The sequence below is a fragment of the Eschrichtius robustus genome, chromosome 4, assembly GCF_028021215.1.
Source record: "Eschrichtius robustus isolate mEscRob2 chromosome 4, mEscRob2.pri, whole genome shotgun sequence".
In the NCBI taxonomy this organism is placed as follows: Eukaryota; Metazoa; Chordata; class Mammalia; order Artiodactyla; family Eschrichtiidae; genus Eschrichtius; species Eschrichtius robustus.
Genome location: NC_090827.1, coordinates 99,174,044 through 99,201,679, shown reverse-complemented (window position 1 = coordinate 99,201,679; position 27,636 = coordinate 99,174,044). Strand labels below are relative to the sequence as shown.

General features: G+C 37.4%; 1 protein-coding gene across 1 annotated transcript in view; it reads left to right on the top strand.

Annotated features, from left to right (window-relative positions):
• Window positions 1-27,636, top strand: part of STIM2 (stromal interaction molecule 2) — a 162,784-nt gene that overhangs the window by 78,029 nt on the left and 57,119 nt on the right. The window contains exon 3 of the mRNA XM_068543126.1: window positions 23,945-24,059. Coding sequence (XP_068399227.1) covers window positions 23,945-24,059 — 115 coding nt within the window. The remainder of the gene's footprint in view (window positions 1-23,944; window positions 24,060-27,636) is intronic.

The following is a 27,636-nucleotide window of genomic DNA, read 5'->3' as shown; positions in this document are numbered from 1 at the left end:
TGACTGTCCAGGTATATTGTTGATTGTTCCAAGTGAAGGCAAATAGTTATTGACTGTTAGAGTGGAGTCTACAGGGGTGCTGAAGAAGGGTGAACATAGGTCTGCAACAGTCAACCATTTTGAGTCAGGTGGAACTTGTGACAAAAAGGTGTTTGAGTTTGGAACAACTGGGAAATGGGGAATAGCTTTCTTATTAGTAGCTGTCAAGTCATGGGCTTATAACCATCCCTGCCTGTTAGTTTTACAGACTGGCAAGATCTGTGTGTTACAGGGGCTGGTTCAGGGAATGATTAGCCCTGGAGTGATTGGGTCTTCTATTATTGGTGTGAGGCCTTGTATGGCCTTGGGCTTTAATGGATGTTGAAGCAATTTGGAAAGAGGTTTAGATATATGTGTATCTGAATTTTTTATAGGTTCTACACTTTTATTCTATTCTTCTAGTGTCAGTATTAGAGGTAGCCCACAGATTTTTTTGTTAACCTTGATTAACTTAGGGCTTTTTTGCTGGAATTCTTTCTCTTCTGTATCAAGGACAGATAGTAAGTAAAAGATCAGGTTCAGATTGGTCAGGAAATTCTAAGGTGAGGTCTCTGTTGGAGGCAAAACGTATTAGCCCTTTTAATTTAGAAAGGGAGTTTTTACTGAATAGATTAATTGGAACTGTATCACATAACAAAAAAGGAATGTTTTTCAGGGAAAGGTCCCAGAGGCATCTGTACTGATTGAGATAGTAACTCTCTTTGGGTTTTATTAGATACACCCACTGTAGAAACTTCTTTTTCACTCTGAGTTATTTGTTGTTCTATGAGACTAGGGTTTAAAGTAGAGAGTGTAGCTCCAGTATCTACCAGAATTTGGCAAGGTTTTCCATCTATTTTAATTTTAGTTTTTCCTCAGCTGTCTACAGGAATTACTGGTAGCAGTTTACTCGAGAATTCCAGAGTCTTGTCAGTTCTAGGAAGGGTCCATATGGGGGCCTTCCTTCTGGAGTACGCATGGGGGCATTGAAGCTGGTGATGAAGAATTTGCATAAAACCTTTGAGGACAATCTTTTTTCTGGTGTACCAGTTGGTTACAAATGAAACACTGATTCCTGGGCCTGCATTTTGATGATGAACCCCTAGGAGGGTACGGTGGGGGAGGCCCAGGTATTGTTCCTGGTTTCTGGCCTTGGAACTATTGTAGCTGTAAGGCTCATAGCTTGGCGGACTTTTGTTTACAGTCTTATCCCAAAGTTCTTTTCAAGTGCTCAGCTGTGGTCATGAGTTCAGTCAGATCAGACCTGTGGCTTCCCATCCTATTTTCTGCCTTTTTATTAATCCACTAATCTCAGGAGATAATCCATTTACAAATAGGGCAGCTAGAGCAGGTTAGGTGACATCATTTTTTGTATGGAACCTAGAATGCTGTAGGAAGAGAGGTTCCAGATGGGCTTTAAGTCTGCCACAGATTCATCTTTCTTTTGTAGATGACCAATCAGTGCAGGCAGGGAAGACTAGGAATAGCTTTGAAAAGATCGGTTGCTATTTTGTGAGCTTTTTCTGTTCCATAAGGGAGAAGACCAAGTTGAAGATTGAGGATCTCAAATGTCACGCTTGGGGTTATGCCATGCTCCTTCTTGCGTGCATTTTTGGACTTCACCAAGTCCTATCAGCATGTGCACAAGCTGCCAAAGATCTGGCAGCACAAGGTCATAGACCCCATAAGAACTCTAAATTCTTCAGAAAACTTTTGGGGATTACCCCCTGGGTTTGGAAAATTCTTTAACAATGGCCCTTAATATGGTCTTTGACCGAGGAGTGAAAGATACCTGAAGAGGATTGCCTGCAGTCTCGGGTGGTCTTATTTTAAATGGTAACCGTTTAATAGTCTCCTCAGAGTGGAAAGGCAATTCAGATAGAGAATTAGAATGTGAGTACTCAGGAAAAGGAGACCAGAGGGCAGCAGTAGGAGTCATGTCAGTGTTATTGCCTTTTGTTTTAGGTACCTCTTGTGTATTTAATTTTTCATTAGCCTTTTGCAACAAATCTTTCAGTGAAGCTCTTTTGGAATCTTTAAGCCTTTTGAAGCCTTTTGCATACCAATTAAAATAGGTATCCTATCTCTATTGTTTGACTTGGGAACCCTTGCTTTCAAGTGTACTTCTTACATGAATGGTCTTGTCTAATTGGAATGTTCCCCATAATGGCCGCTGTAATTCTGGGTTGTCTGCAGCTTCTGGGACCACAGTTCTTAGAAATAAAATGATCAGGTGTGCTGGAAGGTGGCGTACTCAACTCTTTGGAACTTAAGGATCCCGTTTCTCTAGCTAAGCTTTGGGTCTCATGGAGTCAAATTAATACCTAGGAGGGATGCGCTATTGGGTTGGGGGTTGTGTGGTATTTTAGATACACCTCCTTGCATGGAAATTTGCTTGAGGTTGGCTAGTGACCCAATCTAACCTGTTCTGTGACCAACTTAAAATTTTAACACAGGAGTCTAGACTTAAGTGGTGAGTGCTCGAACAGCTTTTAAGTGCTCCACTCATGACCACCAATTTTGTGGCTTTGGCTTCTGAGATTACCATTAGCATCAGCCTTTACCTCGTGTTCACATGAACAGAGACCAGCAGTAACCTGGCCAAGAGAAGGCCTTGTGGGCACCACCAGCAATTCCCATTGTGGAACTGGGGAAAGGACTGAAACAGCAGACCCCAACAAATGGGGACTGTGGACTGAGATTCCAGTCAAATGGGGAACTATGGACTGAACCACCTGCAGTTTCCAATGTTGAATCTGAGGACTGAACCAAGGGCTAGGGGTTTAGGTTCCAAGTGGAACCGTCTGCTAGCTCAAGCTGACCTTCCCTGAACTGGAAAGCCAGTTAGATCAGGAGTTTGATGCAAAGAGAGCAGAGCTTAGAACTGAGAGGAACTTACCCATAGCTCTCGGAAACAGCAAGAAAGAGAACTCATAGGGTTCACAGGTACTAGTGCCTGTGTTTCTCGTTGTACCCAAAGCCATCAGAAGTTTCCTTTGGATCCCACTGCTGCCACCAATACTGTTAAAAAACAAAATTCAGGAAATTACCTGGGGGTCCAGGGGTTAGGACTGGGTGCTTTCGCTCAGGGGCCTGGGTTCGATCCTTGGTCGGGGAACAAAGATCCTGCAAGCTGCTCAGTGTGGCCAAAAAACACAAACCAAAACAAAAACAAAATTCAACTGAGTAAATTTAAAAGATCTTATTGGCTTTATTCAACGATTCATGACTCGAGCAGCATCCCATCTAGCAAATAGAAAGGAGCTCCGAGGAGCTGTACAAAATGAAAGGCTTTCCTAGGCAGAAGGGAGTGGAACAAGGAAGTTATACTAGCAACAAGCAGATTGGTTGTGCTGTGGCAAGGTCACCTTCCTTTAGGGGATGGCTGGGATCTATCAGGCAGATTATCCCACTAGTGCTGACCAGGTCATTCCTGATTTACTGGTTTAAGATTCCATTTCTGGGAGACGCCAAAACTGTAATTAAGTATTAAGTCTTGGTTTGGCGATGTGGAGCTTAGCAAAAGTGACTCCATTTGGGGCCTGTTGTCTTATTTTTATCACAGTTCAGGTTTTCCTACTCCTGCACTGTTTCCCTCAGCGGTTTCTGCTCCTAAGTCTCTCTTCCGGTAAAGGTAAGCTGAGACTCCTGGTATTCGCTTGTCAGCTATCCAGGCTTAGGGGCAGCGGTTTGTTGTGTCTTCCCCACTCTTATAGATCTAAGAAGAGTATTTATTTTTTAGTCTGTTCAGCTTTTTATAGTGCTTTTTTGTTAGGATGGAGTGGCAACTTCCAAACTCCTTACATGTGTAACCGGAAACTAGAAGTCTCCCATAAAATTTTTGTCTTTGGGCCTCTTTCCTTTCTTTCACTTTCTAGGAAGCTTTATTCAGGCACATAGCTTTAATTATCTGTGTATGTTCAGTTCTGCCTTTTGTCTTGAATTCCATTCTCACATTTTGTCTGTTAGGATCTCCAACTCAGTGTCCTAAATTCTAACAAAATACATTGCTTTCTCTCCTGGTTTCCTTTCTAGATAGTCTCATGCTGAACCAATTACTGCCTTCCCTTAAAAAACTGTTTCCTGTTTCCCCTTAAATTTGTTATTTTTTGATGGTATCACTCTTTTACCTGCAACTCAGGCTTAATGCTCCAGACATCTTTGTCCCTGAGCTGTTGTTCTCTACCTATTATTTGGTTTCTAACTTGTCTCGCCATTGCTAGTCTTTTCCTCCTTTAAAATCCATTTTGACCATTATTACTCGATTAAAATATTTTAGAACATGATATTTTGTTATTTTCTCCTCCTACTCAAAAACTTGTATTGGATCTTCATAGTCCAGTGGTCTCAAACTTCAGTGTGCATCACAATCACCTGGAGGACTTGTTAAAACACAGATGGCCAAGCCCATCTTCAGAGTTTCTGATTCAGTAAGTCTGGGATGAGACCCAAGGATTTGCCTTTCTAACATGTTCCTAGGTGACGCTGACATTGCTGGTCCAGTGAACACACTTTAAGAATCACTACCAAAGTCTACCAAATGTAGTCTAGACTTCTTAATTTGGTATTCAAGGTCTTTTGCAGTCCGTTTATAATCTACCCTTTTAGCCATTATCAATTGCTATGCAGCTTCTTTACGCACTCTTTACTCTTGCCAAAGTGAACTGTTGTTGACAGACAGCTCTGTACATACCCTGTATTCTCATGCCTACAGAGGCACTTCATTCATGATTTCTCAGTCTCTTCCTGTTCCATTTTGCATGTCAAATTATATCCATTTTTTTTTTTTTTAAAGAACCATTTTGGGTTTTATTTATTTATTTATTTACTGTTGGCTGTGTTGGGTCTTCGTTTCTGTGCGAGGGCCCTCTCTAGTTGCAGCAAGCGGGGGCCACTCTTCATCGCGGTGCGCGGGCCTCTCACTATCGCGGCCTCTCTTGTTGCGGAGCACAGGCTCCAGACACGCAGGCTCAGTAGTTGTGGCTCACGGGCCCGGTTGCTCCGCGGCATGCGGGATCCTCCCAGACCAGGGCTCGAACTCGTGTCCCCTGCATTGGCAGGCAGATTCTCAACCACTGCGCCACCAGGGAAGCCCCGAAGTCCTATTTTAGCTAAATCTTAAAATTAACCTTAAAAATGGATATAGGGGGCTTCCCTGGTGGCGCAGTGGTTGAGAATCCGCCTGCCAATGCAGGAGACACGGGTTCGAGCCCTGGTCTGGGACGATCCCACATGCCGCAGAGCAACTAAGCCCGTGTACCACAACTACTGAGCCTGCACTCTAGAGCCCACGAGCCACAACTCCTGAAGGCGGTGCACCTAGAGCCCGTGCTCCGCAACAAGAGAAGCCACCGCAGTGAGAAGCTTGTGCACCGCAACGAAGAGTAGCCCCTGCTCGGCACAACTAGAGAAAAGCCGGTGCACAGCAACAAAGACCCAACGCAGCCAACAATAAATAAATAAATAAATAAATAAATTTTTAAAAAATAAATAAAATAAAATAGGATTTCGTCCATATAAGTCTTCCCTGTTGTTTTTGGTATTTTTTTCTATCCTTTTAAGCCAGAGTAATCCCTTAGATTGCACTGTGTTTTTCCCTTCTGGTGTTTGTTGGCTTATAGTTTAGCTTGACCCTTATTTCATTTTATTTCCTTCTTTCAGTCAACTCTTTATGTTTTCCCTATCCCACATTAGCATATGTGTGTTGATTGAAGGAAATGAAGCTCTTTCTGTAGGCTGTAACAAGGAGGCCTAACAAGCCAATATTCCTTGAGCACCAGTATAGGATTGTCTTATTCAAAGAAATGGATTACAGTTACTACCCTGAGTCTCACTGATGGAAGTATTTTAAGCTCCTCTTCTATTCTCTTTTCTACAATTAAAAATCAACAAATGATAGAAAAAGACATTTAAAAATTACACTATATGGCAAATTAATGGGATCTCTTAAAGGTTGGCTTTCTTAATGATCCTGAGATATGAGCAGTACGTTTAAAGTAAGTGTATTTTTAGTGAATAAAATTGTGCCTATAAAAGACAATGAGTTTTCTAACATTCTTGTTGGTTTAAATATTTGAGGTATGTTTTACATTCATTTCAATGCAGAGATTTTAGCTATCAGTTTGATGGATTTTGACAAATGTATACACCCATGTATTTACCACCCCATTTGAGATACAGAACATTTTGCTTCTCAGATTTTGAAACTCTCACTTTCTTTTGTAGAAGACAATGAAGAGAAATCTTTGTGCTGCTTTAAATCTACTAAGTGTAATTGGTCAGTAATTTTCCTTTAACTCCCCATTGCTAGTTTATTTCCCATACTTTGTGGTATGTTTAAAGCCTTATTCCAGTGATTGAATAACTAACCAAAGATATTAGGATTGGGGTAGGGAAGTTTTTTCCTCTCTCATTGTCAGAGCCACATAACATCTGGGGGCTCATCCACCTGTATTCGTGTCCATAAGCTCTATATCTTTCCTATTACTGTGGGTTGACCGTTTGTGCTCTTTGCAGAAATTGAACTCCTCCACCTGTGCACTCAATCTCATCTCCTCTTGGCCACTCTTTAGCAATTTTCCTCTCTTCTTCAACAACCATATTTTCCACTTTTCTACTGGATTTTTCTCATCTGACTCAAACCTGCAGTTACTTTCCCGCCTTATAAACACAAGAGAATAAAAACTTCTCTTGATTCTACTTTTCCCTTTGGTTATTGCCCAGTTCCTTTCTCCTTCCTTTACAAGATCCCACAAAAGGACTTGTGTATAATTTCTCTCATCTTGTTCTTTCTTCAACTCACTTAAGCTTTTGCCTCTTACCCACCAGAGATGTTCATGTTGCTATGCAGTGGTCAGTTATCAAGCTTTATATCACTTATCAGTATCATGATAAAGTTAAACATGCTTTATTTTTAAACATGATGTTTTTCAATTGCTTCCAGGAAACCACACTTTCTTTTTTTTCTCCCCACACTTTCTTTATTTCCTTCTGTATTAGTTGCTTCTTTTCACTTTCTTTGCTGATTTCCTCTTCATCTCCCTGCCCTCCTAATGTTGAAGTGCTCCTGAACTTAGTCTTTACACCTTTTGCCTATTTATACTTAACTGCCTTAGTGATCTCATCTAATCTCAAGGCTTTCAAATATCTTCTTCTGATTGGAGTCCTGAGCTCTGGTTTTATATATCCAGCTGCATCAGCATCTTTATTTGGATGTTTAATAGTAAACTTAGATTTAAGTTGTTCAAAATTTAGCCTTAATTTTCTGCTTGACTCAAATCTCTTCTCAGTTATCTTCATTTCTAGCAATGAAATTACTGTTTAAACGGTATATATAACAAACCTTGAGTGCCCCCCCCCCGCAACATTTGCATCATCTCTAATGTTTTGTGATTTTATCCACTGTTGCTAATCATATCCGAGATCCATTAATCTATTAGAGCTGCAAAATGCCGATATTTTAATGCCATTCTTCTTTCTTACTAGTTGGAATACTTCTTTAGTGAAAAATTTCAGTATATCTGTTATTGGGTTTCCTGTTTCTATGGGAAAGGCAGGATAAATCCTTGATTCTTTCCCCTTATTTATAGGTTTTCAAAATAACTAGGTGGTTTCCAAGGATTCACCAAAGGAGATAGAAGAATATATGTATGTGTGTGTGTGTGTCTGTGTGTGTGTGTGTCTGTGTGTGTGTAGTATCATGAACTTATGGATCTAAATGAATTTCTGGCTATTGTTGTTGTTTTTAATCTATTTTGTTGTTTAAATTGTCCCATATTTGGCCAGTGGAAGCTTATTTAAGCTTTCATTGTATCCTTTTGACCCAACTTGAGTAATCTTTGATTGGTTTCTTGCTTTCTACTGTAATAAGATGTACCAGGCTCTGTTTGTACATAGCTGGCCCCAGAGTTCCATTTTCTTTAGCCATTTCTTTTAGAAGACTTGATTGTTTTTATTGGAAAACGGTATCTGACAGACCATAATCAAGATGCTAGCAGTGCTGAGTTAGTCATTGTTTCTGTGTCTTTTCAGTGACAGAGCCAAGAAACATTTTATTGTTACTGTTTTTTTTTTTTTTCCTAAAGATGATACTCACTATGAATTCAGCTTGATAATTAAGATTCAAATTTAGTACTACAGGGTCTTTATTTAACTTTATTGATCTTACCCCTACAGTCACATTGGAACTCTTGGTGCTTAACAATACCAGCATAATTACTCATTAGAATTATCCCACAGTATGTACCCAACGGTCTCAGGATAACAATACTAATATTAAGTCGAAGGTACGGTCACTAAAAATAGTTTAAGCCTTTTTTCCTTTAGTTCTTGTTTTTGTTCACAGGGTATATATCCTACTAGGGATATATGATTAAAATCATTGGAAGATGGTTCCTAATTATGTTGTTATACTACAAACTGGATACACAGTTAGATTCATTTGTTTTATTTTACTTGTGATTCTTAGGGATTACATTTAAAAATTCGTTTTTCAGTAATTATAAAAGACATTTATATGATGCCACAATTCTATCTGTAAAACAAAGTATATGCAAAAAGTATAGCTTCTGTCTCTGTGTCATAGATCATGTTTCTTCCATTTCCTTTAAAGGAAACCTCCCCCCCCACCCCACCCCCCCGCCGACTTTATGGTTTACCTCTCCTTTGATTTTTTAAAAATAATAAGCAAATATTTACATATTTTTATTATCTTCTTAAAAAATCAACCTTGTTTCAAGTAACAATATACTTTTAATTTTACTTATTTTTTTAATAAATTTATTTATTTATTTTTGGCTGTGTTGGGTCTTCGTTTCTGCCCGAGGGCCCTCTCCAGTTGCGGCGAGCGGGGGCCACTCCTCATCGTGGTGCGCGGGCCTCTCACTATCGCGGCTTCTCTTGTTGCGGAGCACAGGCTCCAGACACGCAGGCTCAGTAGTTGTGGCTCACGGGCCCAGCTGCTCCGCGGCATGTGGGATCACCCCAGACCAGGGCTCGAACCTGTGTCCCCTGCATTGGCAGGCAGACTCTCAACCACTGCGCCACCAGGGAAGCTCCTAATTTTACTTATTAATTTCTGGGTTCCCCATGCTAGGAAGTATATTCTTTGAGGGTAGGGATTTTTGTTTGTTTCTTTTTTTTTTCTTAAATAAATAAATTTGTTTATTTATTTTTGGCTGCGTTGGGTCTTCGTTGCTGTGTGCGGGCTTTCTCTAGTTTCGGCGAGTGGGGGCTATCTTTGTTGCAGTGCATTGGCTTCTCATTGCAGTGGCTTCTCTTGTTGCAGAGCAGAGGCTCTAGGCGTGGGCTTCAGTAGTTGTGGCATGTGGGCTCAGTAGTTGTGGTGCACGGGCTTAGCTGCTCCGTGGCATGTGGGATCTTCCCGGACCAGGGCTTGAACTCGTGTCCCCTGCATTGGCAGGCGGATTCTTAACCACTGCACCACCAGGGAAGTCCCTTGTTTGTTTCATACTGTATATTCTCACAACTCAGAACAAAGTCCAGTTCATAATAGATACTCATTAAATATTTATGTGAATAATTGATGCATTGTGCTTTCATGGTGTTTTATCTTAATGCAAATTAAAATTTCTGTGTTTATTAAAATATAATGCATTAGGATTCTTCAGTATACGCAAATCAATGTGATACACCATATTAACAAATTGAAGGATAAAAACCATATGATAATCTCAATAGATGCAGAAAAAGCTTTCGACAAAATTCGACACCCATTTATTATAAAAACTCTCCAGAAAGTAGGCATAGAAGGAACTTACCTCAACATAATATATTAAGGCCATATATGACAAACCCACAGCCAACATCATTCTCAGTGGTGAAAAACTGAAACCATTTCCTCTTAAGATCAAGACAAGGATGTCCACTCTCACCACTATTATTCAACATAGTTTTGGAAGTTTAGCCACGGCAATCAGAGAAGAAAAAGAAAGAAAAGGAATCCAAATAGGAAAAGAAGAAGTAAAACTGTCACTGTTTGCAGATGATGATACTATACATAGAGAATCCTAAAGATGCTACCAGTAAACTACTAGAGCCAATCAGTGAATTTGGTAAAGTAGCAGGATACAAAATTAATGCACAGAAATCTCTTGCATTCCTGTAGACTAATGATGAAACATCTGAAAGAGAAATTAAGGAAACACTCCCATTTACCATTGCAACAAAAAGAGCAAAATACCTAGGAATAAACCTACCTAAGGAGACAAAAAACGTGTATGCAGAAAACTGTAAGATACTGATGAAAGAAGTTAAAGATTATACAGACAGATGGAGAGATGTACCATGTTCTTAGATTGGAAGAATCAACATTGTGAAAATGACTATACTACCCAAAGCAATCTACAGATTCCACGCAATCCCGGTCAAACTACCAATGGCATTTTTCACTGAACTAGCACAAAAAAGTTCACAATTTGTGTGGAAACACAAAAGACTGTGAATAGCCAAAGCAATCTTGAGAAAGAAAAACGGGGCTGGAGGAATCAGGCCCCCTGACTTCAGACTATTACCACAAAGCTACAGTAATCAAAACAGTATGGTACTGGCACAAAAACAGAAATATAGATCAATGGAACAGGATAGAAAGCCCAGAGATAAACCCATGCACATATGGTCACCTTATCTTTGATAAAGAAGGCAAGAATATACAAAGGAGAAAAGACAGCCTCTTCAATAAGTGGTGCTGGGAAAACTGGACAGCTCCATGTAAAAGAATGAAATTAGAACACTCCCTAACACCATATACAAAAATAAACTCAAAATGGATTAAAGACCTAAATGTAAGGCCAGACACTATAAAACTTAGAGGAAGACATAAGCAGAGCATTCTATGACATAAATCACAGCAAGATCCTTTTTGATCCACCTCCTAGAGAAATGGAAATAAAAACAAAAATAAACAAATGGGACCTAATGAAACTTAAAAGCTTTTGCACAGCAAAGGAAACCATAAACAAGGCAAAAAGACAACCCTCAGAATGGGAGAAAATATTTGCAAACAAAGCAACCGACACAGGGTTAATCCCCAAAATACACAAGCAGCTCATGCAGCTCAATATCAAAAAAGCAAACAACCCAATCCAAAATTGGGCAGAAGACCTAAATAGACATTTCTCCAAAGAAGATATACAGATTGCCAACAAACACATGAAGGGATGGTCAACATCACTAATCATTAGAGACATGCAAATCAAAACTACAATGAGGTATCATCTCACACCGGTCAGAATGGCCATCATCAAAAAATCTACAAACAGTAAATGCTGGAGAGGATGTGGAGAAAAGGGAACCCTCTTGCACTGTTGGTGGGAATGTAAATTGATACAGCCACTATGGAGAACAGTATGGAGGTTCCTTAAAAAACTAAAAATAGAACTACCGTATGATCCGGCAATCCCACTACTGGGTATATACCCCAAGAAAACCGTAATTCAAAAAGTATCATGTACCACACTGTCCATTGCACCACTATTTACAATAGCCAGGACATGGAAGCAACCTAAGTGTCCATTGACAGATGAATGGATAAAGAAGATGTGGCACATATATACAAATGGAATATTAATCAACCATAAAAAGAAACGAAATTGAATTATTTGTAGTGAGGTGGATGGACCTAGAGTCTGTCATACAGAGTGAAGTAAGTCAGAAAGAGAAAACCAAATACTGTATGCTAACACATATATATGGAATCTAAAAAAAAAAAAAAAAAGGTTCTGACGAACCTATGGGCAGGACAAGAATAAAGACGCAGACGTAGAGAACGGACTTGAGGACACAGGGAGGGGGAAGGGTAATCTGGGAGGAAGTGAGAGAGTAGCATTTACATATATACACTACCAAATGTAAAATAGATAGCTAGTGGGAAGCAGCTGCATCACACAGGGAGATCAGCTTGGTGCTTTGTGACCACCTAGAGGGATAGGGAGGGTTGGAGGGAGATGCGAGAGGGAGGGAGTATGGGGGTATATGTATACATATAGCTGATTCACTTTGTTATACAGCAGAAACTAACACAACATTGTAAAGCAAGTATACTCCAATAAACATGTTAAAAAAATAGAATGCATTACTTTATACTTCATTTAAGAGTGATAATATGCTGAAGAGCTGAAATTAGTATTCTAAAGTTTATTTTTACTGTTGTGTAATAATCTTTCCCAGTAACTAGTGAAAACAGTTTCTTAATGAAAGTAACAGAACATTTTTTGTAAGTTAACAATCACTGAATGTGTTTTTCTCATTGATTACCCAAATAATATTTCCCCAAACTCTGTGTCTGTTAAGTCTGTGCATATGTGTACATATGCACTGGTTTGTGAATATGGCTCAGTATAGATTTTAAATCTAACAGTGTATGGAGAATGTTTAAATGAAAAAAAGCATGTACTGTGGGGGCAGAGGATATATGGGAACTCTACTTTTCTGCTAAATTTGCCTGTGAACCTAAAACTGTTCCAAAAAATAAAGTCTAAAAAAAATCATGTACTATTTTAGTACTATTAGTACTACTAATACTATTTGAATTGGAATCCATGGCAGATTTACAAAGTTACAGTGATATTATTTAGTTTTGTGCCAGGAGCCATGTATAAAATTGTTGTATTTGTCTGTGATGTCATTATTTTAAGTTACACATGCAAAAATCATTTTTCTAATATTAGTATTAAAGTGAAACAAGTAAATGCATTTAATAGAACAAGTATCCCATAAATAGAACTGTCTATGTGTATGATTAGGTTGAACAGTGTAAAAATACTGATATTTGACCATGTTTAATTATATAAAGGTAGTATTGTAGATCATTGGAGATTTTAAAGTTATTTCAATAAATAATACTTGGATAACTAAGATTTGGAGAAAAATAAAATTAGATTCTAACCTTTCACCTTACATCAAAAATAAATCAGATTAAAAAATTTAATAAAAGTGAAACCATTCAGAAGTTAAAAGAAAAAATAGGTGAATACTTATTAAAAATTACTAGAACTTATGACTAAGAACCTGTCAGTTCCCTTAATTAGTCTGATTAAAACTTGGTTCTTAATATTGGCAAGGGAAAAAGAATATCAGATGGAAGGAACTGTTCAATTATAGCTCTGGCTTTTATCTCTAGATATTTTTTCTCTCCTTAGGAAGGTCTCTCACTGTTTACTGCTGTGATTGCCTGGCAAGCTTGTGTGTGTGTGTGTGTGTGTGTGTGTGTGTGTGTATGCACACTTCTGTGTATTTGCACTTCTCTGCACTCTTCTTTTTCCTTTATCTAACTCTAATATGGAAGTATGCCTTTCCTTGAGTTCCCCCAAAGCTGAAACAAATTTTGGATGGCTTCATATCCTTTAGTTTTGATTAGAAGAATATATAGACAATAATATGCAGTTGGATAATTAGTTTATAAAGTCAATTTACCAGTTTGATTTTGTGGTGCCTTATATTTCTAATTCCCTATTTGTCTCTTGCTTTATTTCCCTGTGTCAAAAGTCATCTTTGCTTATTATTGGTTATTAAATGAGTGTAGACTTTGGGTAATGAGTACTGGATGGGGACTGGCAAGCTACAGAATTTTTGTCACTTGAGGATTGTATATTTTAGGATGATTTTGGCTGCAAGTTATATAATATCTGAATTAAAGTAGCTTTAAAAGTAGGAGTTTAGCATTTGAAATTACCATAAGTCTGTGACCAAATGGTTTCAAGGTTAGTTCAGAAGCTCAGTGATGTGTAGGACTCTGTGTTAGCTTTATTTCATTTTTTTGGCTTTCTGCTCATGCTACAAAGCTCCAAGTTTTGTATATCCTCGCATGATAACATCAAGAGTGAGGAGATTGGAGGGCTGTTGTTTTTGCCTTTATCTCAGTCTCTCTTTCTTTGTTTTATCAGAGAGGAGTCCAACACATATTCCCAGATGTAAATTAAGTATGTAATATTTCATAAAGGAAATTCAAATGGTTAGTAAAGTTTATATATGAGAATTTTAATCTCATTAAGACTCTGGGAATGCCTGATTTAATTCTGTGTTGTTCTTGGAAATTATCAGACAGTGCCTTGATGAATCTGGCTAACACCTTCCTGCATTAGGATAGGAGTTAAGAGATAGTATGAAAATGTACATCAGAAGCTCTGATTGATTTGTTATAATTTTGTTTTTTAATGTATTAGGCATATAACAGAGCTTCTAGTCAGCATGAAAAAATATACAAGGTAATCATACTCAGTGAACATAATTTTATTAAGTATCAGATTTATTAAATGTAAGCTTCTCTTTTTTTAAGGATAAATAGACCTTATTTTAAATTTTACCATGGTAGTACCATAATTTGTTTAATAATTCTCCTAATTATTGGCAGTTTGGGTGTTTTCAGATTTTTATTGTTGGTTAACAATATTGCAATGAAAGTTCTTGACCTTTTTTATAGTTTTGGGAGTGTTGCTGTGGGATAAATTCTGAAAAGTGGAAATTCTGAGGTAAAAGCAATGAGCATTTAACATTTTAATTGATTTGCTAAAATTATCCTCCAAAAATGTTGTGCTAGTTTGTACTCCCACAGATGTATGAATGTGCCATTTCCTACACATCCTGTACAGGCTTTGTGTTTTTTTCCATCAGCTTTATTGAGGTATAATTGACTTACAATAAATTGCATGTATTTTTCCCATGTAGTTACATTTCCAGCAATCTTTCTTCTGCTTATAGGGCTTTAAAAACATTTCTAGTGGTACAGGACTTCTTGTCTGAACAAACTCTTCTGGTGTTTGTATATATGAAAAAGTTTTTATTTTGCCTTCATTTTTGAAAGGTGCTTTTGCTAGGTAAGAATTGTAGGTTAACAAGTTGTTTGTTTTTATTTCCATACTTTAAATATGCTGCTGAAGTACTCCTTGGGTTGTATTGTATATGATGAAAAGTCTGCTGTCCTCCTTTTCTTTCCCCTGTACTTAATGTGCCTTTTTTCCCCTCTTCTAGATGCTTTTAAGATACTCTGTTTATCCGTCATTTAAAGCTATTTGACTGTGATGTGGATTGGTGTAGTTTGTGTCTCTTGTCTTGAGGTTTATTGATCTTAAGGAATCTATAGGGTTCATAGTTTTAATAAAATTTGGAAAAATTATGGCCATCATTTCTTCCAATAAGTTTTTTTGTCACTCTTTCTTGGTTCCTCAGGGACTCCAATTACACCTGTGTTAGGCTGCTTGAAGTAGACCCACAGCTCATTATCCAATTTGGATAGTTTTTTTTTTTAAATAGAGTTTTGTTTTTGTTTTTTTAATTTATTTTTGGGTCTGCGTCGGGTCTTCGTTGCTGAGCGCAGGCCTTTCTCTTGTTGCGGCGAGCAGGGGCTACTCTTAGTTACAGTGTGCGGCCTTCTCATCGTGGTGGCTTCTCTTGTTGCAGAGGACAGGCTCTAGGCATGTGGGCTTCAGTAGTTGTGGCACGTGGGCTCAGTAGTTGTGGCTCGCTGGCTCTAGAGCACAGGCTCAGTAGTTGTGGCGCACGGGCTTATTAGTTGCTCCGTGGCATGTGGGATCTTCCTGGACCAGGGCTTGAACCCGTGTCCCCTGCATTGGCAGGCTGATTCTTAACCACTGTGCCACCAGGGAAGTGCCTGGATAGTTTCTAATGCTTATTGTATTTAAGTTTGCTAATACTAGTCTGCCATGTTTAATCTGTCATTAATCTCATTTAGTGTATTTTTCATCTCATTCATTGTAGTTTTCATGTTTAGAATTTTGATTTGGGTCTTTAGAAAAGAACTTTAAACATGTCTCAATTAACATGCTTAATATTTACCCTAACTTAAATATCTAGAATATAGTTGCAATAGTTATTTTAATATGTTTGTTTACTAATTCTCTCATCTGTGCCATTTTTGGACTGTTTTTAATTGATTTTTATCCTAATTTGAGGTTGTATTTTTCTGTATCTTTGCATACCTGGTAATTTTTCATTGGATGCCAGACATCATAGAGTTTACCTTGTTGGGTGTGGGTATTCCTAGTTATTCCTATAAATGTTCTTAAGCTTTGTTCCAGGACAGGTTTAAGTTACTTGGGAACAGTTTAATCCCTTTGGCTGGTACTTATAAGCTTTTTAGGCAAGACCAATGTGGAGCTTAGTCTAGGGTTAATATTCCCTAGTACTGAGGCAAAACCCTTTTTTGTATTCTACCTGGTGACCCACAAATTATGGTTTTCTACTCTGTCTTGTAGGAATAAGCACCATTCCCTGCCTGTGAAATCTTCAGGGATTGTTTACACTAATTCTTTTGCATGTCTTTTTTCTTTGGCTTGCTGCAGCTTCCTTGCATGCATGAGCTGATCAGTAGTCAGCTAAAGACTCAAGGCACTCTTTCTAGATACCCAGGCTTCTCCCTCTGTGCAGCTCACTCTTCTCTGGTACTTAGTCCTGTATTCTCTACCCTCCCTTAGTCTCCTCAGCCTTTCAGTTCCATCTCTTCAACTCAGGACTGCCAGTCTCTGCCTGGGTTCTCTCTTCCTGCACCTTGTTCTGGAAGTTCTCTCCAGGAACTAATTTAGGGCAGCCATAGGGCATACTGTGTTTGTTTCTTGTCTCTCAGAGATCACTGTAATTTGTTGCCTGGTGTTCAATGTCTTGAAAGCTGGTGTTCCTTACATTTTGTATGGGTTTTTAGTTGTTTTGGGGGAGGATGGTACATCTGGTCTCTATAATTTCATCTATGGCTGGAAATGTAAGTTCTGACTTACTAAATTTTAGCCAAAAAGAACAGAAGGAGATTTTTTGTTTGTTATGTCTTGAATGCTTATCACTACTTAAAGTGAAATTCACATATTGTGTTAAATTTGAATGACTTGCTTTGTATATATTACTGATGTTATGCTGATTGGATATAAGTTTAATTTATGTGATCTTACGAGTATTGATCACACACAAATTCATGGATGGCAGAAAGACATGTATGTAGGTATTTGGGTGTTCAGAGTTCTGGAATCTGAGACCAAATCCTAATGGTAGGTTTTGGCAGAGGAGACTAAGGCCAAAACTTGACTTTGGTCTAGCTCTAGTTGGCACAGTACCTACCTGTTTTAACTCTAGTATATATTTTCACCATATATTTGTAAAGCTATGCTCTCTTTTTTATCATTATAACTTTGTGAGATATCTTTTACCTTTTATTTTCCAAATGAGAACACAGAAGGTAAGTCATTTTGACTCTTACTTTCGTGTTCTTTTTAATGACAGTACAGTGCTATTTTTCTTTTTTAAACTAGTGGACAGACTGATGGAATCATGAGTAATTTTGTTAGAGATTTTTGGATTATAATCAATAATAATCTTGAAGAATAACCATGATATAGGTCATGCACTGGTTTCTCTAAAACAAATGGCAGGCCGACTTCAGTTCATAAAAACATTGTGTTTTACAAGTTTCTTTGTAAATTAGTTGTTTGACTCTGTCCATGGGTCATCTCTCTGTCTATTAACTGATCCGTCAATTGCACCAGTGTCATAAATAATGGTTAAGTTCTACAGTTAGCTTAAAAAAGGCTATGGTCTAGCTTAAATGGTGTTGACAGTAATTGTGGAACCAGTTGAACCCTGAGCTGTTCAGAGAACAGGATGCTAAGGAGGTCATCATTGGATTTATTATTGCAGGTAAACTGGGGTTTGACTAGTGGATTTTTGATGTTGGAAGCTCAGGGAATGGGATTAAGGGCTGAAACGGTACTATGGCAACACTGCAAGGAGTTACCGTGGTGGGAGGTGGAGCAGAAATGTAAGGTTATGCATGTATTAAAATGGAGAAACTATCCAAATCAGCCTGAAGTTTTCATTAGCATATAATTTAAATGTTTGAATTTAGGATCTGAAGAAAATTTTTTCAGATGTTAAATAATTATACTGTTTCTTTTCATTCTTAACTTTCATGAAAGCATATGCCAGTTTGCCTGTGTTCTCTTGTGTTTTTGTCATCATCCATCTTAGATGATAAGATCAAAGTTATTAAAACAAGGAATGTCTTAGTATACTAGAAATAGCTCACACTTTTGAGTGTTTACTATATACCGGGCACTGTTCTTTACACATCATATGAAATAAATTAATTTTCACAACCCTTTGACGTATGACTTTTCTTACCATTTTGCTGATGAGAAAACAGGAGCACAGAGCATAAAGTAACGTACTAAGGTCAAATGACAGATAGTAGATTTGGGATATCTGTGTGGTCTGGAGACTGAGTCTGTGCTCTCAGTCACTGTGCTGTTTGTTTTAACAATTTTGGGATGAAGAGAGAAACATAGGCAGCTCATGCTTAATTAGCATGTTATCATTTCTGAGAGTTTGGGAATCAATGAATTTTTACAGAATATCCAGGTTAGGATGGTGGTGAAGAACTTAAATTTTAGAATTATTTAGAATTTACTTTCACTATTAGGTCTCCTAAATAGCTATATACAAAATAGAATAAATTGTTAACCCTCTCATTGCCTTCGCTTTTTCATTTTTCAAGGTTGAGATTAACAGTAGTTACCTTTCTTGTTATGCATTCTTTCCCCTCTGAAGCATTATGCTAAGCTATTTTAGTATTATTTTCAAGACAGGAAGACCCTGGAATTTTTTTCAAGGAACGCGTCTGCTTTGACTGACTCACATATCAGACCTTGGGTGATATGTGTTGTTTTGATGACAGGTGTCCTTTGGGAAAGTCTCTGCTTACATTGTCAGTGAAAAGACTGTGGTTTTCCTCTCCGTCTCTGTGTTATGTATTTTGTTTCAGAATATATGAAATGGTACTTTAAGAGTATTGGACAATCTTTTCTTCATAAATGTCTAAATTCCCCAAAATATGTATTAAACCTACCAATATAGTTGGGGTGAAACTCATTTATTTAGGCTTTAAACTTCAGCAGTAATAACATTGATATATAAAAGCCAGTTATTTTGGTTCGAAATATTTTTATTGTCTAATACTTCTGTGCACTATGAACGCATTTTTAATTTAATCTTTTTCATAACCATATGTAATGCGCAATTTTATTTTCCTCACTGTACAGAGAAGAAATATGAGGCTAGAGAGAAGGTAAGTGGTGAAGTCAGATTTTGAATACAGTCTGTCGCTTCTGGAGTCTGAGTGCTTAACTGTGATGATAAATCACCTCTCCTGGGTTTTGAGGTCTTAAAATTGCATATTTAAAAATAAAAGAGGAAAGACAGATTTATCATTGTTACATCATGGAAATCAGGACAAGAATTGTATAGCCCAGGCCTCTGGAGTAACTGAGACTGGAAAGTCATTGGGAACCGAGGCAGTTCTGGTGCTGTATCTTTCTGTGTGCTCACTCCTATCTCTTTTATTATTTTCTCTCTCTGCATATTGGCTTCCTCCATTCTCCTCACCACCTGGCCCACCTTGACTGCTCATAAAATGGTACCTTCAACACAAGTGTCTTTACTACCTTAAAAATCCAGAACCTTGGCCAAGTGACCCAACTTTTCATGATCTGATTTGTAGTTTCTTGTGAGACAGAATTCTGTCATCCTGGTCAGGCTCTGGATTATTTTTTTCTGGGTCAAGTGTCTGTCCTTTGACCACATAGCTGTGGCGGGGGTGATAGGTTGAGGGAGGGGACACATTCAGGGATCTACACTAATGTTGGTAGGTAGTTCTCAGGGAAAGAGGTAGAGGCTGAATAGTGTCCCAAACTATGTCTATATTAATATGTATCAGATTTTATTAAGCAGTATCATAAAAATACACAATACAAATATCAATACAAATGCAATAAATAGCATAAAAATAAAACAAAAGTAAATACAACAAAAATATGCACAAATACAAAATACAAATACACATATAAAATGCAGAATAATATATATGTTACAGGTACAAGGAACTGAAATCAGTCTTTCAAAAGGTGACTTACTGTAAGGTTGTGACCGTCAAGGAAAGACTGATGAACTGTTCTCAATTGAAGGAGACTAAAGGGACATGTGGACTAAATTTAACACATGGTCCTAGATTGAATCCTTTTGCTACAAAGAATATCATTGGGGCAACTGCACATATGGAATGTGCTCTGTGGATTAAGTAGTAGGGAATATAGAGTGTCAGTATTAATTTCCTAATTTTTGTGGTCATACCATCACTATATAGGATGACATCATGTTTATAGGAAAACATGCTGAATTATTCAGTGATAATGGGACAACATGCCTGCAACTTATTCCCAAGTGATTCAGTTGGGGGTAAAAAAGCTTTTTGTTTATTCTGCAACCTTTGAAATATTTTCAAAATAAAAAGTATAGAAAAAAAAAAACGTAACTTCTTGAAACTGGATATGTAATTTCTTTAATGGTACCAGAAGAATTTATATAAAAGAATCATCTGGGTAAATGTTTTTGAAAAGAATATTCAATAGTCATTTATTTATTGAGCATTCCTTTATTTGTATTGTCAGTGCAGACTTTCCTGCAGTAGGTTTGCATAATTGGATATGTTTACTAAGGAACTCTATATTGCTTGCTGTACGTTATTTGAAGATTTACTTCATAGGATTGCAGATTCTATTTTCAGATTTCTTAATTCACAGATTTTAATGAGTAAGAAGTATTTATAATTTTCGCATGCATTTTCAGTTATTGATGACTCTTTTTTAAATTTCTCTACTAGCCTCCCCCATTTCTAAAATCTGCAGTTTCCTGTGAAGTTTTAAAAAAGTGTGAACAGTCAGAATTGTCTGTTCCTTTGTAGGATATTGGGAAAATGGTTTAATGGAAGCTAATGGTTTGTATTGTATTTGGTTTAAGTATTTTCCAACTTAGTGTCAACATAAAGTAATTCTAATTATGGTGCTTTCTAGTCATATTTTATGATCAAAATGTTGAAGATATATTAGATGTAGAGTATACTTCCGTTATATGAATATACTTTTGTGTTATTTCGAGGGTCATATTTTAAAACAGAAGTATGTATTAATTTTTGAATGATAATTCCAGAGAAAACATAATTCAGTGTATTTATTCAGTTTACGCTCAACTTTCTTAGGAGTCAGACAGTTCTTTTACAGCAGATGTACTGTAGATATCTTTATAAGCTTTTTTATTGTCTTTTTTTATATCTTAATTATTTTATTTTGTTAAGCACATATTTTGATAGATATCTATACACTCATTCTAGGCTTTCTAGAGTAATTCAGTAGCTAGAATGCCACACCTAGTTTATATATGGTAATTAGCTTTATTTTCTGAAATATGTTGATCCTAAAGCCACAGAACTCTACTTCTGGGCTCTTTGTGTTCACGTGGTAAAAAGAATTTCCTAGGACATTGTTTTTTTAACGTGTCACATAAATGAAACAGTTGCCATTTGTTCCAACTGACTGGACCATTTCCAAGACAGGCTTCCTCTCTGCTCTGTCAATCATCATGTTTTTCATTCTAGAATTTCTCTCTAACTCTTGGATCTCTTCCAGGATAGGGGCAGTTTCTGAGCATAGCAGTGGCAGATATTTTCCAGGTATATCTACAGGACTCTAAAAATGTCAGTCAGAAGAGGAAGAGGGATGGGCAGAAATAGGGAAATAGAAAATGGGAAATAGAAATAGACAGGAGGAGTGGAGGCAATGAGGCAGGTCCCTTTAAAAATAACTTTAAAAAAGGGCATTTAGGGGCTTCCCTGGTGGTGCAGTGGTTGCGAATCTGCCTGCCAGTGCAGGGGACACGGGTTCGAGCGCTGGTCCAGGAAGATCCCACATGCTGCGGAGCAAGTAAGCCCGTGCGCCACAACTGCTGAGCCTGCGCTCTAGAGCCCGCGAGCAACAACTACTGAAGCCTGCGCGCCTAGGGCCAGTGCTTCACAACAAGAGAAGCCACCGCAGTGAGAAGCCTGTGCACTGCAGCGAAGAGTAGACCCCGCTCGCCGCAACTAGAGAAAGCCAGCACACAGCAACGAAGACCCAACACAGCCAAAAATAAATAAATGAATAAAAAAAAAAAGGGGGGCATTTAGGGAAAAAAAGAGTAAGGCATTGTTTAGAACAACATAATATACAAGTGCTAAAGGGGACCTTCTAGATTAGTGCTTTCCAGATTACCTCTATGGTGAAGAACCAGATATTTTGTTACCAGTTCATTATGGATAGGACCTACATGGCAAGTACATTTACCTCATGCTTGGGGTCAAATTCTTTGAAAGCATTGTCTAATTGCTAATTCTAAATTCTGAAATTTCTTCATTTCTGTGTATATTCTACACCAGTGTCAGTTTGCTGATTGACACTAGTCTGCTGACCACATGCTGAGTAGTGGTTTTTCCTAAAACTTTGTTTCTTCATTTGTACCCAAGGTTATTTCGCTTAGAAAAGTGAAATGATTTTCTCTATATTTCTCTACAGCTATTAAATTTTTCTTTTTTAGTTTCAGTAGAGAACAGCTCTACTCAAAAGTAAAATTTGGTCTTTTGTTTGAGGGTGATGTTCATTGTCAGTATATAAAAGTCAGAAAAATATGCCTCTAGGGTTTGGAGCTCTAAGAGATTTCTACTTTTTGCATTATGGATTTCTGAAATAAGCTTTTTTTTTTTTTTTTTAATAGGGAGCATTTTCTTTTTTCAAATTTTATTTATTTATTTTATTTATGGCTGTGTTGGGTCTTCGTTTCTGTGCGAGGGCTGTCTCTAGTTGTGGCAAGTGGGGGCCACTCTTCATCGCGGTGCGCGGGCCTCTCACTATCGCGGCCTCTCTTGTTGCGGAGCACAGCCTCCAGACGTGCAGGCTCAGTGATTGTGGCTCACGGGCCCAGTTGCTCCGTGTAATGTGGGATCTTCCCAGACCAGGACTCGAACCCGTGTGCCCTGCATTGGCAGGCAGATTCTCAACCACTGCGCCACCAGGGAAGCCCCTGAAATAAGCTTTTGTATGATCTTATAATTTTGGAATCAGAAAAAAAATTAATAAAGATACCGAGTAAAACAATACCAAAGCAAGAAAGATCAGAAATATTGAGGTAGAAAAAGCATAATAATTTATAAAAACTATTAGTTTTATATAATTAGAGTATTGGGTTGATATGGGGAAAGTGTCAAGAGTTAAGGCCTAAAAGATTGTCAGGGACAAGATTGGGAAATGGTATGTAGTTCATAAAAAGTTTGCTTTTTATTTGCTAGACAGTGAAGGGCAGTTGGAGAATTTTATATAATGAAGCAATACAGAGTAGGTTGGTTTTTTAGCAAAGAAAATTTTTAGTGTTTTCTCTCTGTATATACTTTAAGATTAATAGAGGATCTACTTCAGTTTTGTAAAATACTTTAGTTCTAAACACTGTAATTATGTCTTTCAACTATAAGTAATGACTTAAAAAGGTAGAAAACAGAAATACGATGCAGTAATTGAGGTTAGTATTTAGTGTGTTCTGCAATACCCCTGTCACTAAGTATTTGGTAAAAATGTATAATATTGAGGCAGTACATTATGCTGTTGAGCGTAACCCAAACTGCTTGGGTTGCAATCTCAGCTCTGACATTCATTATTTTTTCAACCTTAGGCAAATTACTTAACCTCTTTGGGCCTTGGCTTTCTTATCTATAAAATGGTAATACATAATACTTTCCTTATAGAACTGTCATGAAGTTAAATGACTGTGTGTGTGTGCAGATATGACATATTTATTATATAATGTGCAATAGAACCTGATAAATAATGAGTTAAATAAGTACTTTTATTGCTGCTGCTGTTGTTATGATTAGAAGACATCTCATTAAATAAATTTTATAAACATTTAAGAATAATGTGAGTATAAAACACCAAAAATGCACCAGTTATGATCAGAAAATTACCAGCTGCTGTATTTCACATTTTACTTTTTTCTGTTTATAGAGAATAAAATAGTGAATTTAAGTATACTTAACTTAGTGTTTTCTCTTTTATAGTTTATCAGAGAAGATATGAAATATAAAGATGCTACTAATAAACACAGCCATCTGCACAGAGAAGACAAGCATATAACTGTTGAGGATTTATGGAAACGATGGAAAACATCAGAAGGTAGGACTGTTTTAGTGATCTGAATCCCTGAGCTGCTTTTCTGAGCTCACTAATTGCATATGATTTACAAACAAATCAAAATAACATTTCTATGAGGATATTTATATTTTAGTAAATAATTGTTCCATTTTTTATTTTGAAATATGATTTTAATTTTTCTTAGGATTTATTAAAGGTCAGCCTGTTTTCAGTTAATTTGATATCTTATACTAGAATAAATAAGGTAACGGATGTCTGAGAGCTTAAAGTTGTAGAGCATTGTTTCATCTGTTAAATGGCATTATTATAAAAGGTTTGTCAGATCAACATGTGGATCCCAAAGTTTAATTTTTTTAAAAAAATTTATTTTATTTATTTCTTTTTGGCTGTGTTGGGTCTTCGTTGCTGCGCGTGGGCTTTTTCTAGTTGCGGCAAGCAGGGGCTACTCTTCGTTGTGGTGTGCGGGCTTCTCACTGCAGTGGTTTCTCTTGTTGTGCAGCACAGGCTCTAGACGCACGGGCTTCAGTAGTTGTGGCACACGGGCTCAGTAGTTGTAGTGCACGGGCTTAGTTGCTCTGCGGCATGTGGGATCTTCCCAGACCAGGGCTCAAACCCGTGTCCTCTGCATTGGCAGGCGGATTCTTAACCATTGTGCCACCAAGGAGGCCCCACCAAAGTTTTTTTTTTTAATTATGGAGAACAGTTCCTAAAGTCTTTAGAAGGCAAAGTCTGCTGATGATAAAGACTGCATGATACAGTTGTATAATTTATATTTTATTCCTTTTTCTACCCTTAAGTCCTCAAGCTGTCTTACGGATAGTAATTTTTTAGGGCAGAAAGCGTATGGCCTAAAACCTCAACTTGATCCCCAATTGTAGAAAGCTACATAAAAAAAAAAGTCTGTTAAGTTTTTTTTCTTTTTCTTTTTTTAGTAACAGTGTCAAACAAAATGTCTTTTTCCTAATGTTTCTATTCTTTTGTCAAAGTCAGGCAATTATATTGTAGCATATATTTTCCTCTGCCAGTTTGAATAGTGAAATGAAATTAAAAAGAATCTGGGACAGATTACCAAGTAGGAGTACGAAAAAATAACAAAGTTTACTAGACTGTCAGTGGTAACATTTGGAAATGAGAAAATACAGGAAACTATTCCATCAACTCAGTATTTTTATTAATATAGAAGAAGGTTTGCTTGGGAGGGGAGGGATAAATTGGGAGATTGGGTTTGACACATACACACTACTATGTATAAAGTAGATAACTAATAAGGACCTACTGTATAGCACAGGGAACTCTACTCAGTACTCTGTAATGACCTATATGGGAAAAGAATCTAAAAAAGAGTGGATATATGTATATGTAAAACTGATTCACTTTGCTCTACACGTGAAACTAACACAACATTGTAAATCAACTATACTTCAATAAAAATTAAAAAAAAAAAGGTGTTCTTATGTGTTTGTTTTCACTTTCTAAAAGAGGCATCTGATGAAATACTCTGGGAAGAAGAAAAAGAAAGAAGGAAAAAAATACCACTGACTTTAATGAAAGATACATAGACTTAAAAAAAACCTCTCCATTTCCCTTCCGCATATTATTTTAAAGTAATATGAACTTGGGTAGGAATAGGAATAAATGAGTATAAGTTTCATGGGGGAAAGTGCTAGAATGGTCAAAAACTCAGTAAGACTATTTATATGAGATATCTCAGCAATATGTAGATATTAGTAAAGGACTTGGAGATCCAATGGAGTCTATTGCCACTAGTATATTTTATATTTGGAGTTTGTGGTAAGCTGAATGGAGCCCACAAAACTAACTACGTTTGAATGAAGGAAAAAAAAGATTTGACCACTTCTCACCACCTGTTGTGCTACCACCCTGGTTCAGCCCCCATCCCTTTCCTGGATAATTGTGGTAGCTGCCTGAGGGTCTCCTTCTGTATACTTGTGGTCTTTTGAAATTTGTTCTTCACTTAGCAGAGTAATCTATTTAAGATATAAATCAAATTTGCTCAATACCCTGTAATGGCTCAGAGTAAAAGTTAAAATCTTTACAAAGATCTGTAAGGCTCTACATGATCTGTCCTCTCCTGCACCCTCCTCTCTTCCGTTTTCTGTCTTTTCCATTTCTCTCACTCAGTGTGCTCTGCCCAGATGGACTCCTTGCTGCAGGAATGCAGATGTCCTCCTGGCTAACTCGTTACCTCTTTTTTGGCCTCTTCTCTCCTTGAGGCCTACCCTGACCACTCTATTTAAAATTGCAAATTGCAAACCACGTCCCCCCGACACCCTCTTTGTTGTTTGGCACCCTTCTTGATCCCTCTTACTTAGCTTCACACTTTCTTTTCCCCATGTCAGGAATCAGCTTCTAAGTTATAATATAATTGACTTATTTGTTATGTTTGTCTCCCTTCTGTCCCCTACCCCTGAAAATGTTAGCCTCAGAAAGTGGGGTGGGGGGTGTCTTTGTCTATTTTGTTTATTACTGTGTCCCAAATTCAAGGGGATTCCGTCCTTAAACCCCATTTTGATTTCCCACCCTAGTGAGTTTTGTGGGATCTTTTGTGATCTATGAGAATGTTTGTTTGTTTTCAGCTTAAGGTCTTTTCAAGTTGAATAGCTTCTTAAATCTCTTTTTTCCTAGGCTTTCACCTTAATTTCCACCCCCTAAGATTTTACCATTATGGTGGTGAGAAGATTTCCCCCTAAGTCTTCAAAGAGTTGGCCTAAATTATCTGCTCTATGCTTCCTATTCTCCAAACCCCAGTCTCTCACATAACCTTCTTAGGGGATTAGGGCTTGGGAGGAAGTGTTTTAGGGCTCCTACTAAAACAGCTGCATGGGAGGGAAGAGAGAGGAGTTGAGTGAAATAAACCTCTGCTAGAAGCTTTATGGTAACCTGATTGATTTTCTCAGTGTTATTTTTCTCAATTGATTTTACCATGTCATACTCTTTTTATTTATTACAGGCTTCATGTAAAAAGGCAGAGCATTGTTGTTAGATCAGTGGTTTTTAAATCATAGCCTGACAAGCCCCAGGTTTCCTGGAGGTATTTCAGGGACAGGGCATGCTAAATCTGTAGAGTTCTGCTTTTATCTGGTATATTCTGTTTCTGTTTAAGATTTCTCTTGGGAAACAAAAAGTAATTCTTCTGAAAAGGTTTGGAAATTGTTGATAAAGAGATTAGAATACAATAATATGTAATTTAAGGTTGTTCAGTTGAATATGAATATAGGTACATACACACACATATGCACACACATGCATACACACACAAACATACAGTCATACTTTGCCCGTCATTGTTGTGTCTTCAGTGCCTGGAGCAGTGCCTTATTTACTTTGATTTTCAGTAAAGATTTGTCTAATGAATTGAATGCATGAGTGTATAGTGCCCCATGAGCATTGGATTCTCAGTAATTCAGTTCATACTTTGAGTACAGGCATTTCTGCCATAATGAAATATATGCATTCCTGGAAAACTTATGCTTTGCACAATTATGAACTTAAAAATTAGAATTTATGGGGAAAATCGGGGTTGGAGCAGACTACTGAAAACCTATGCAACGTTGTAATCAGAGCACTAACAGTACTA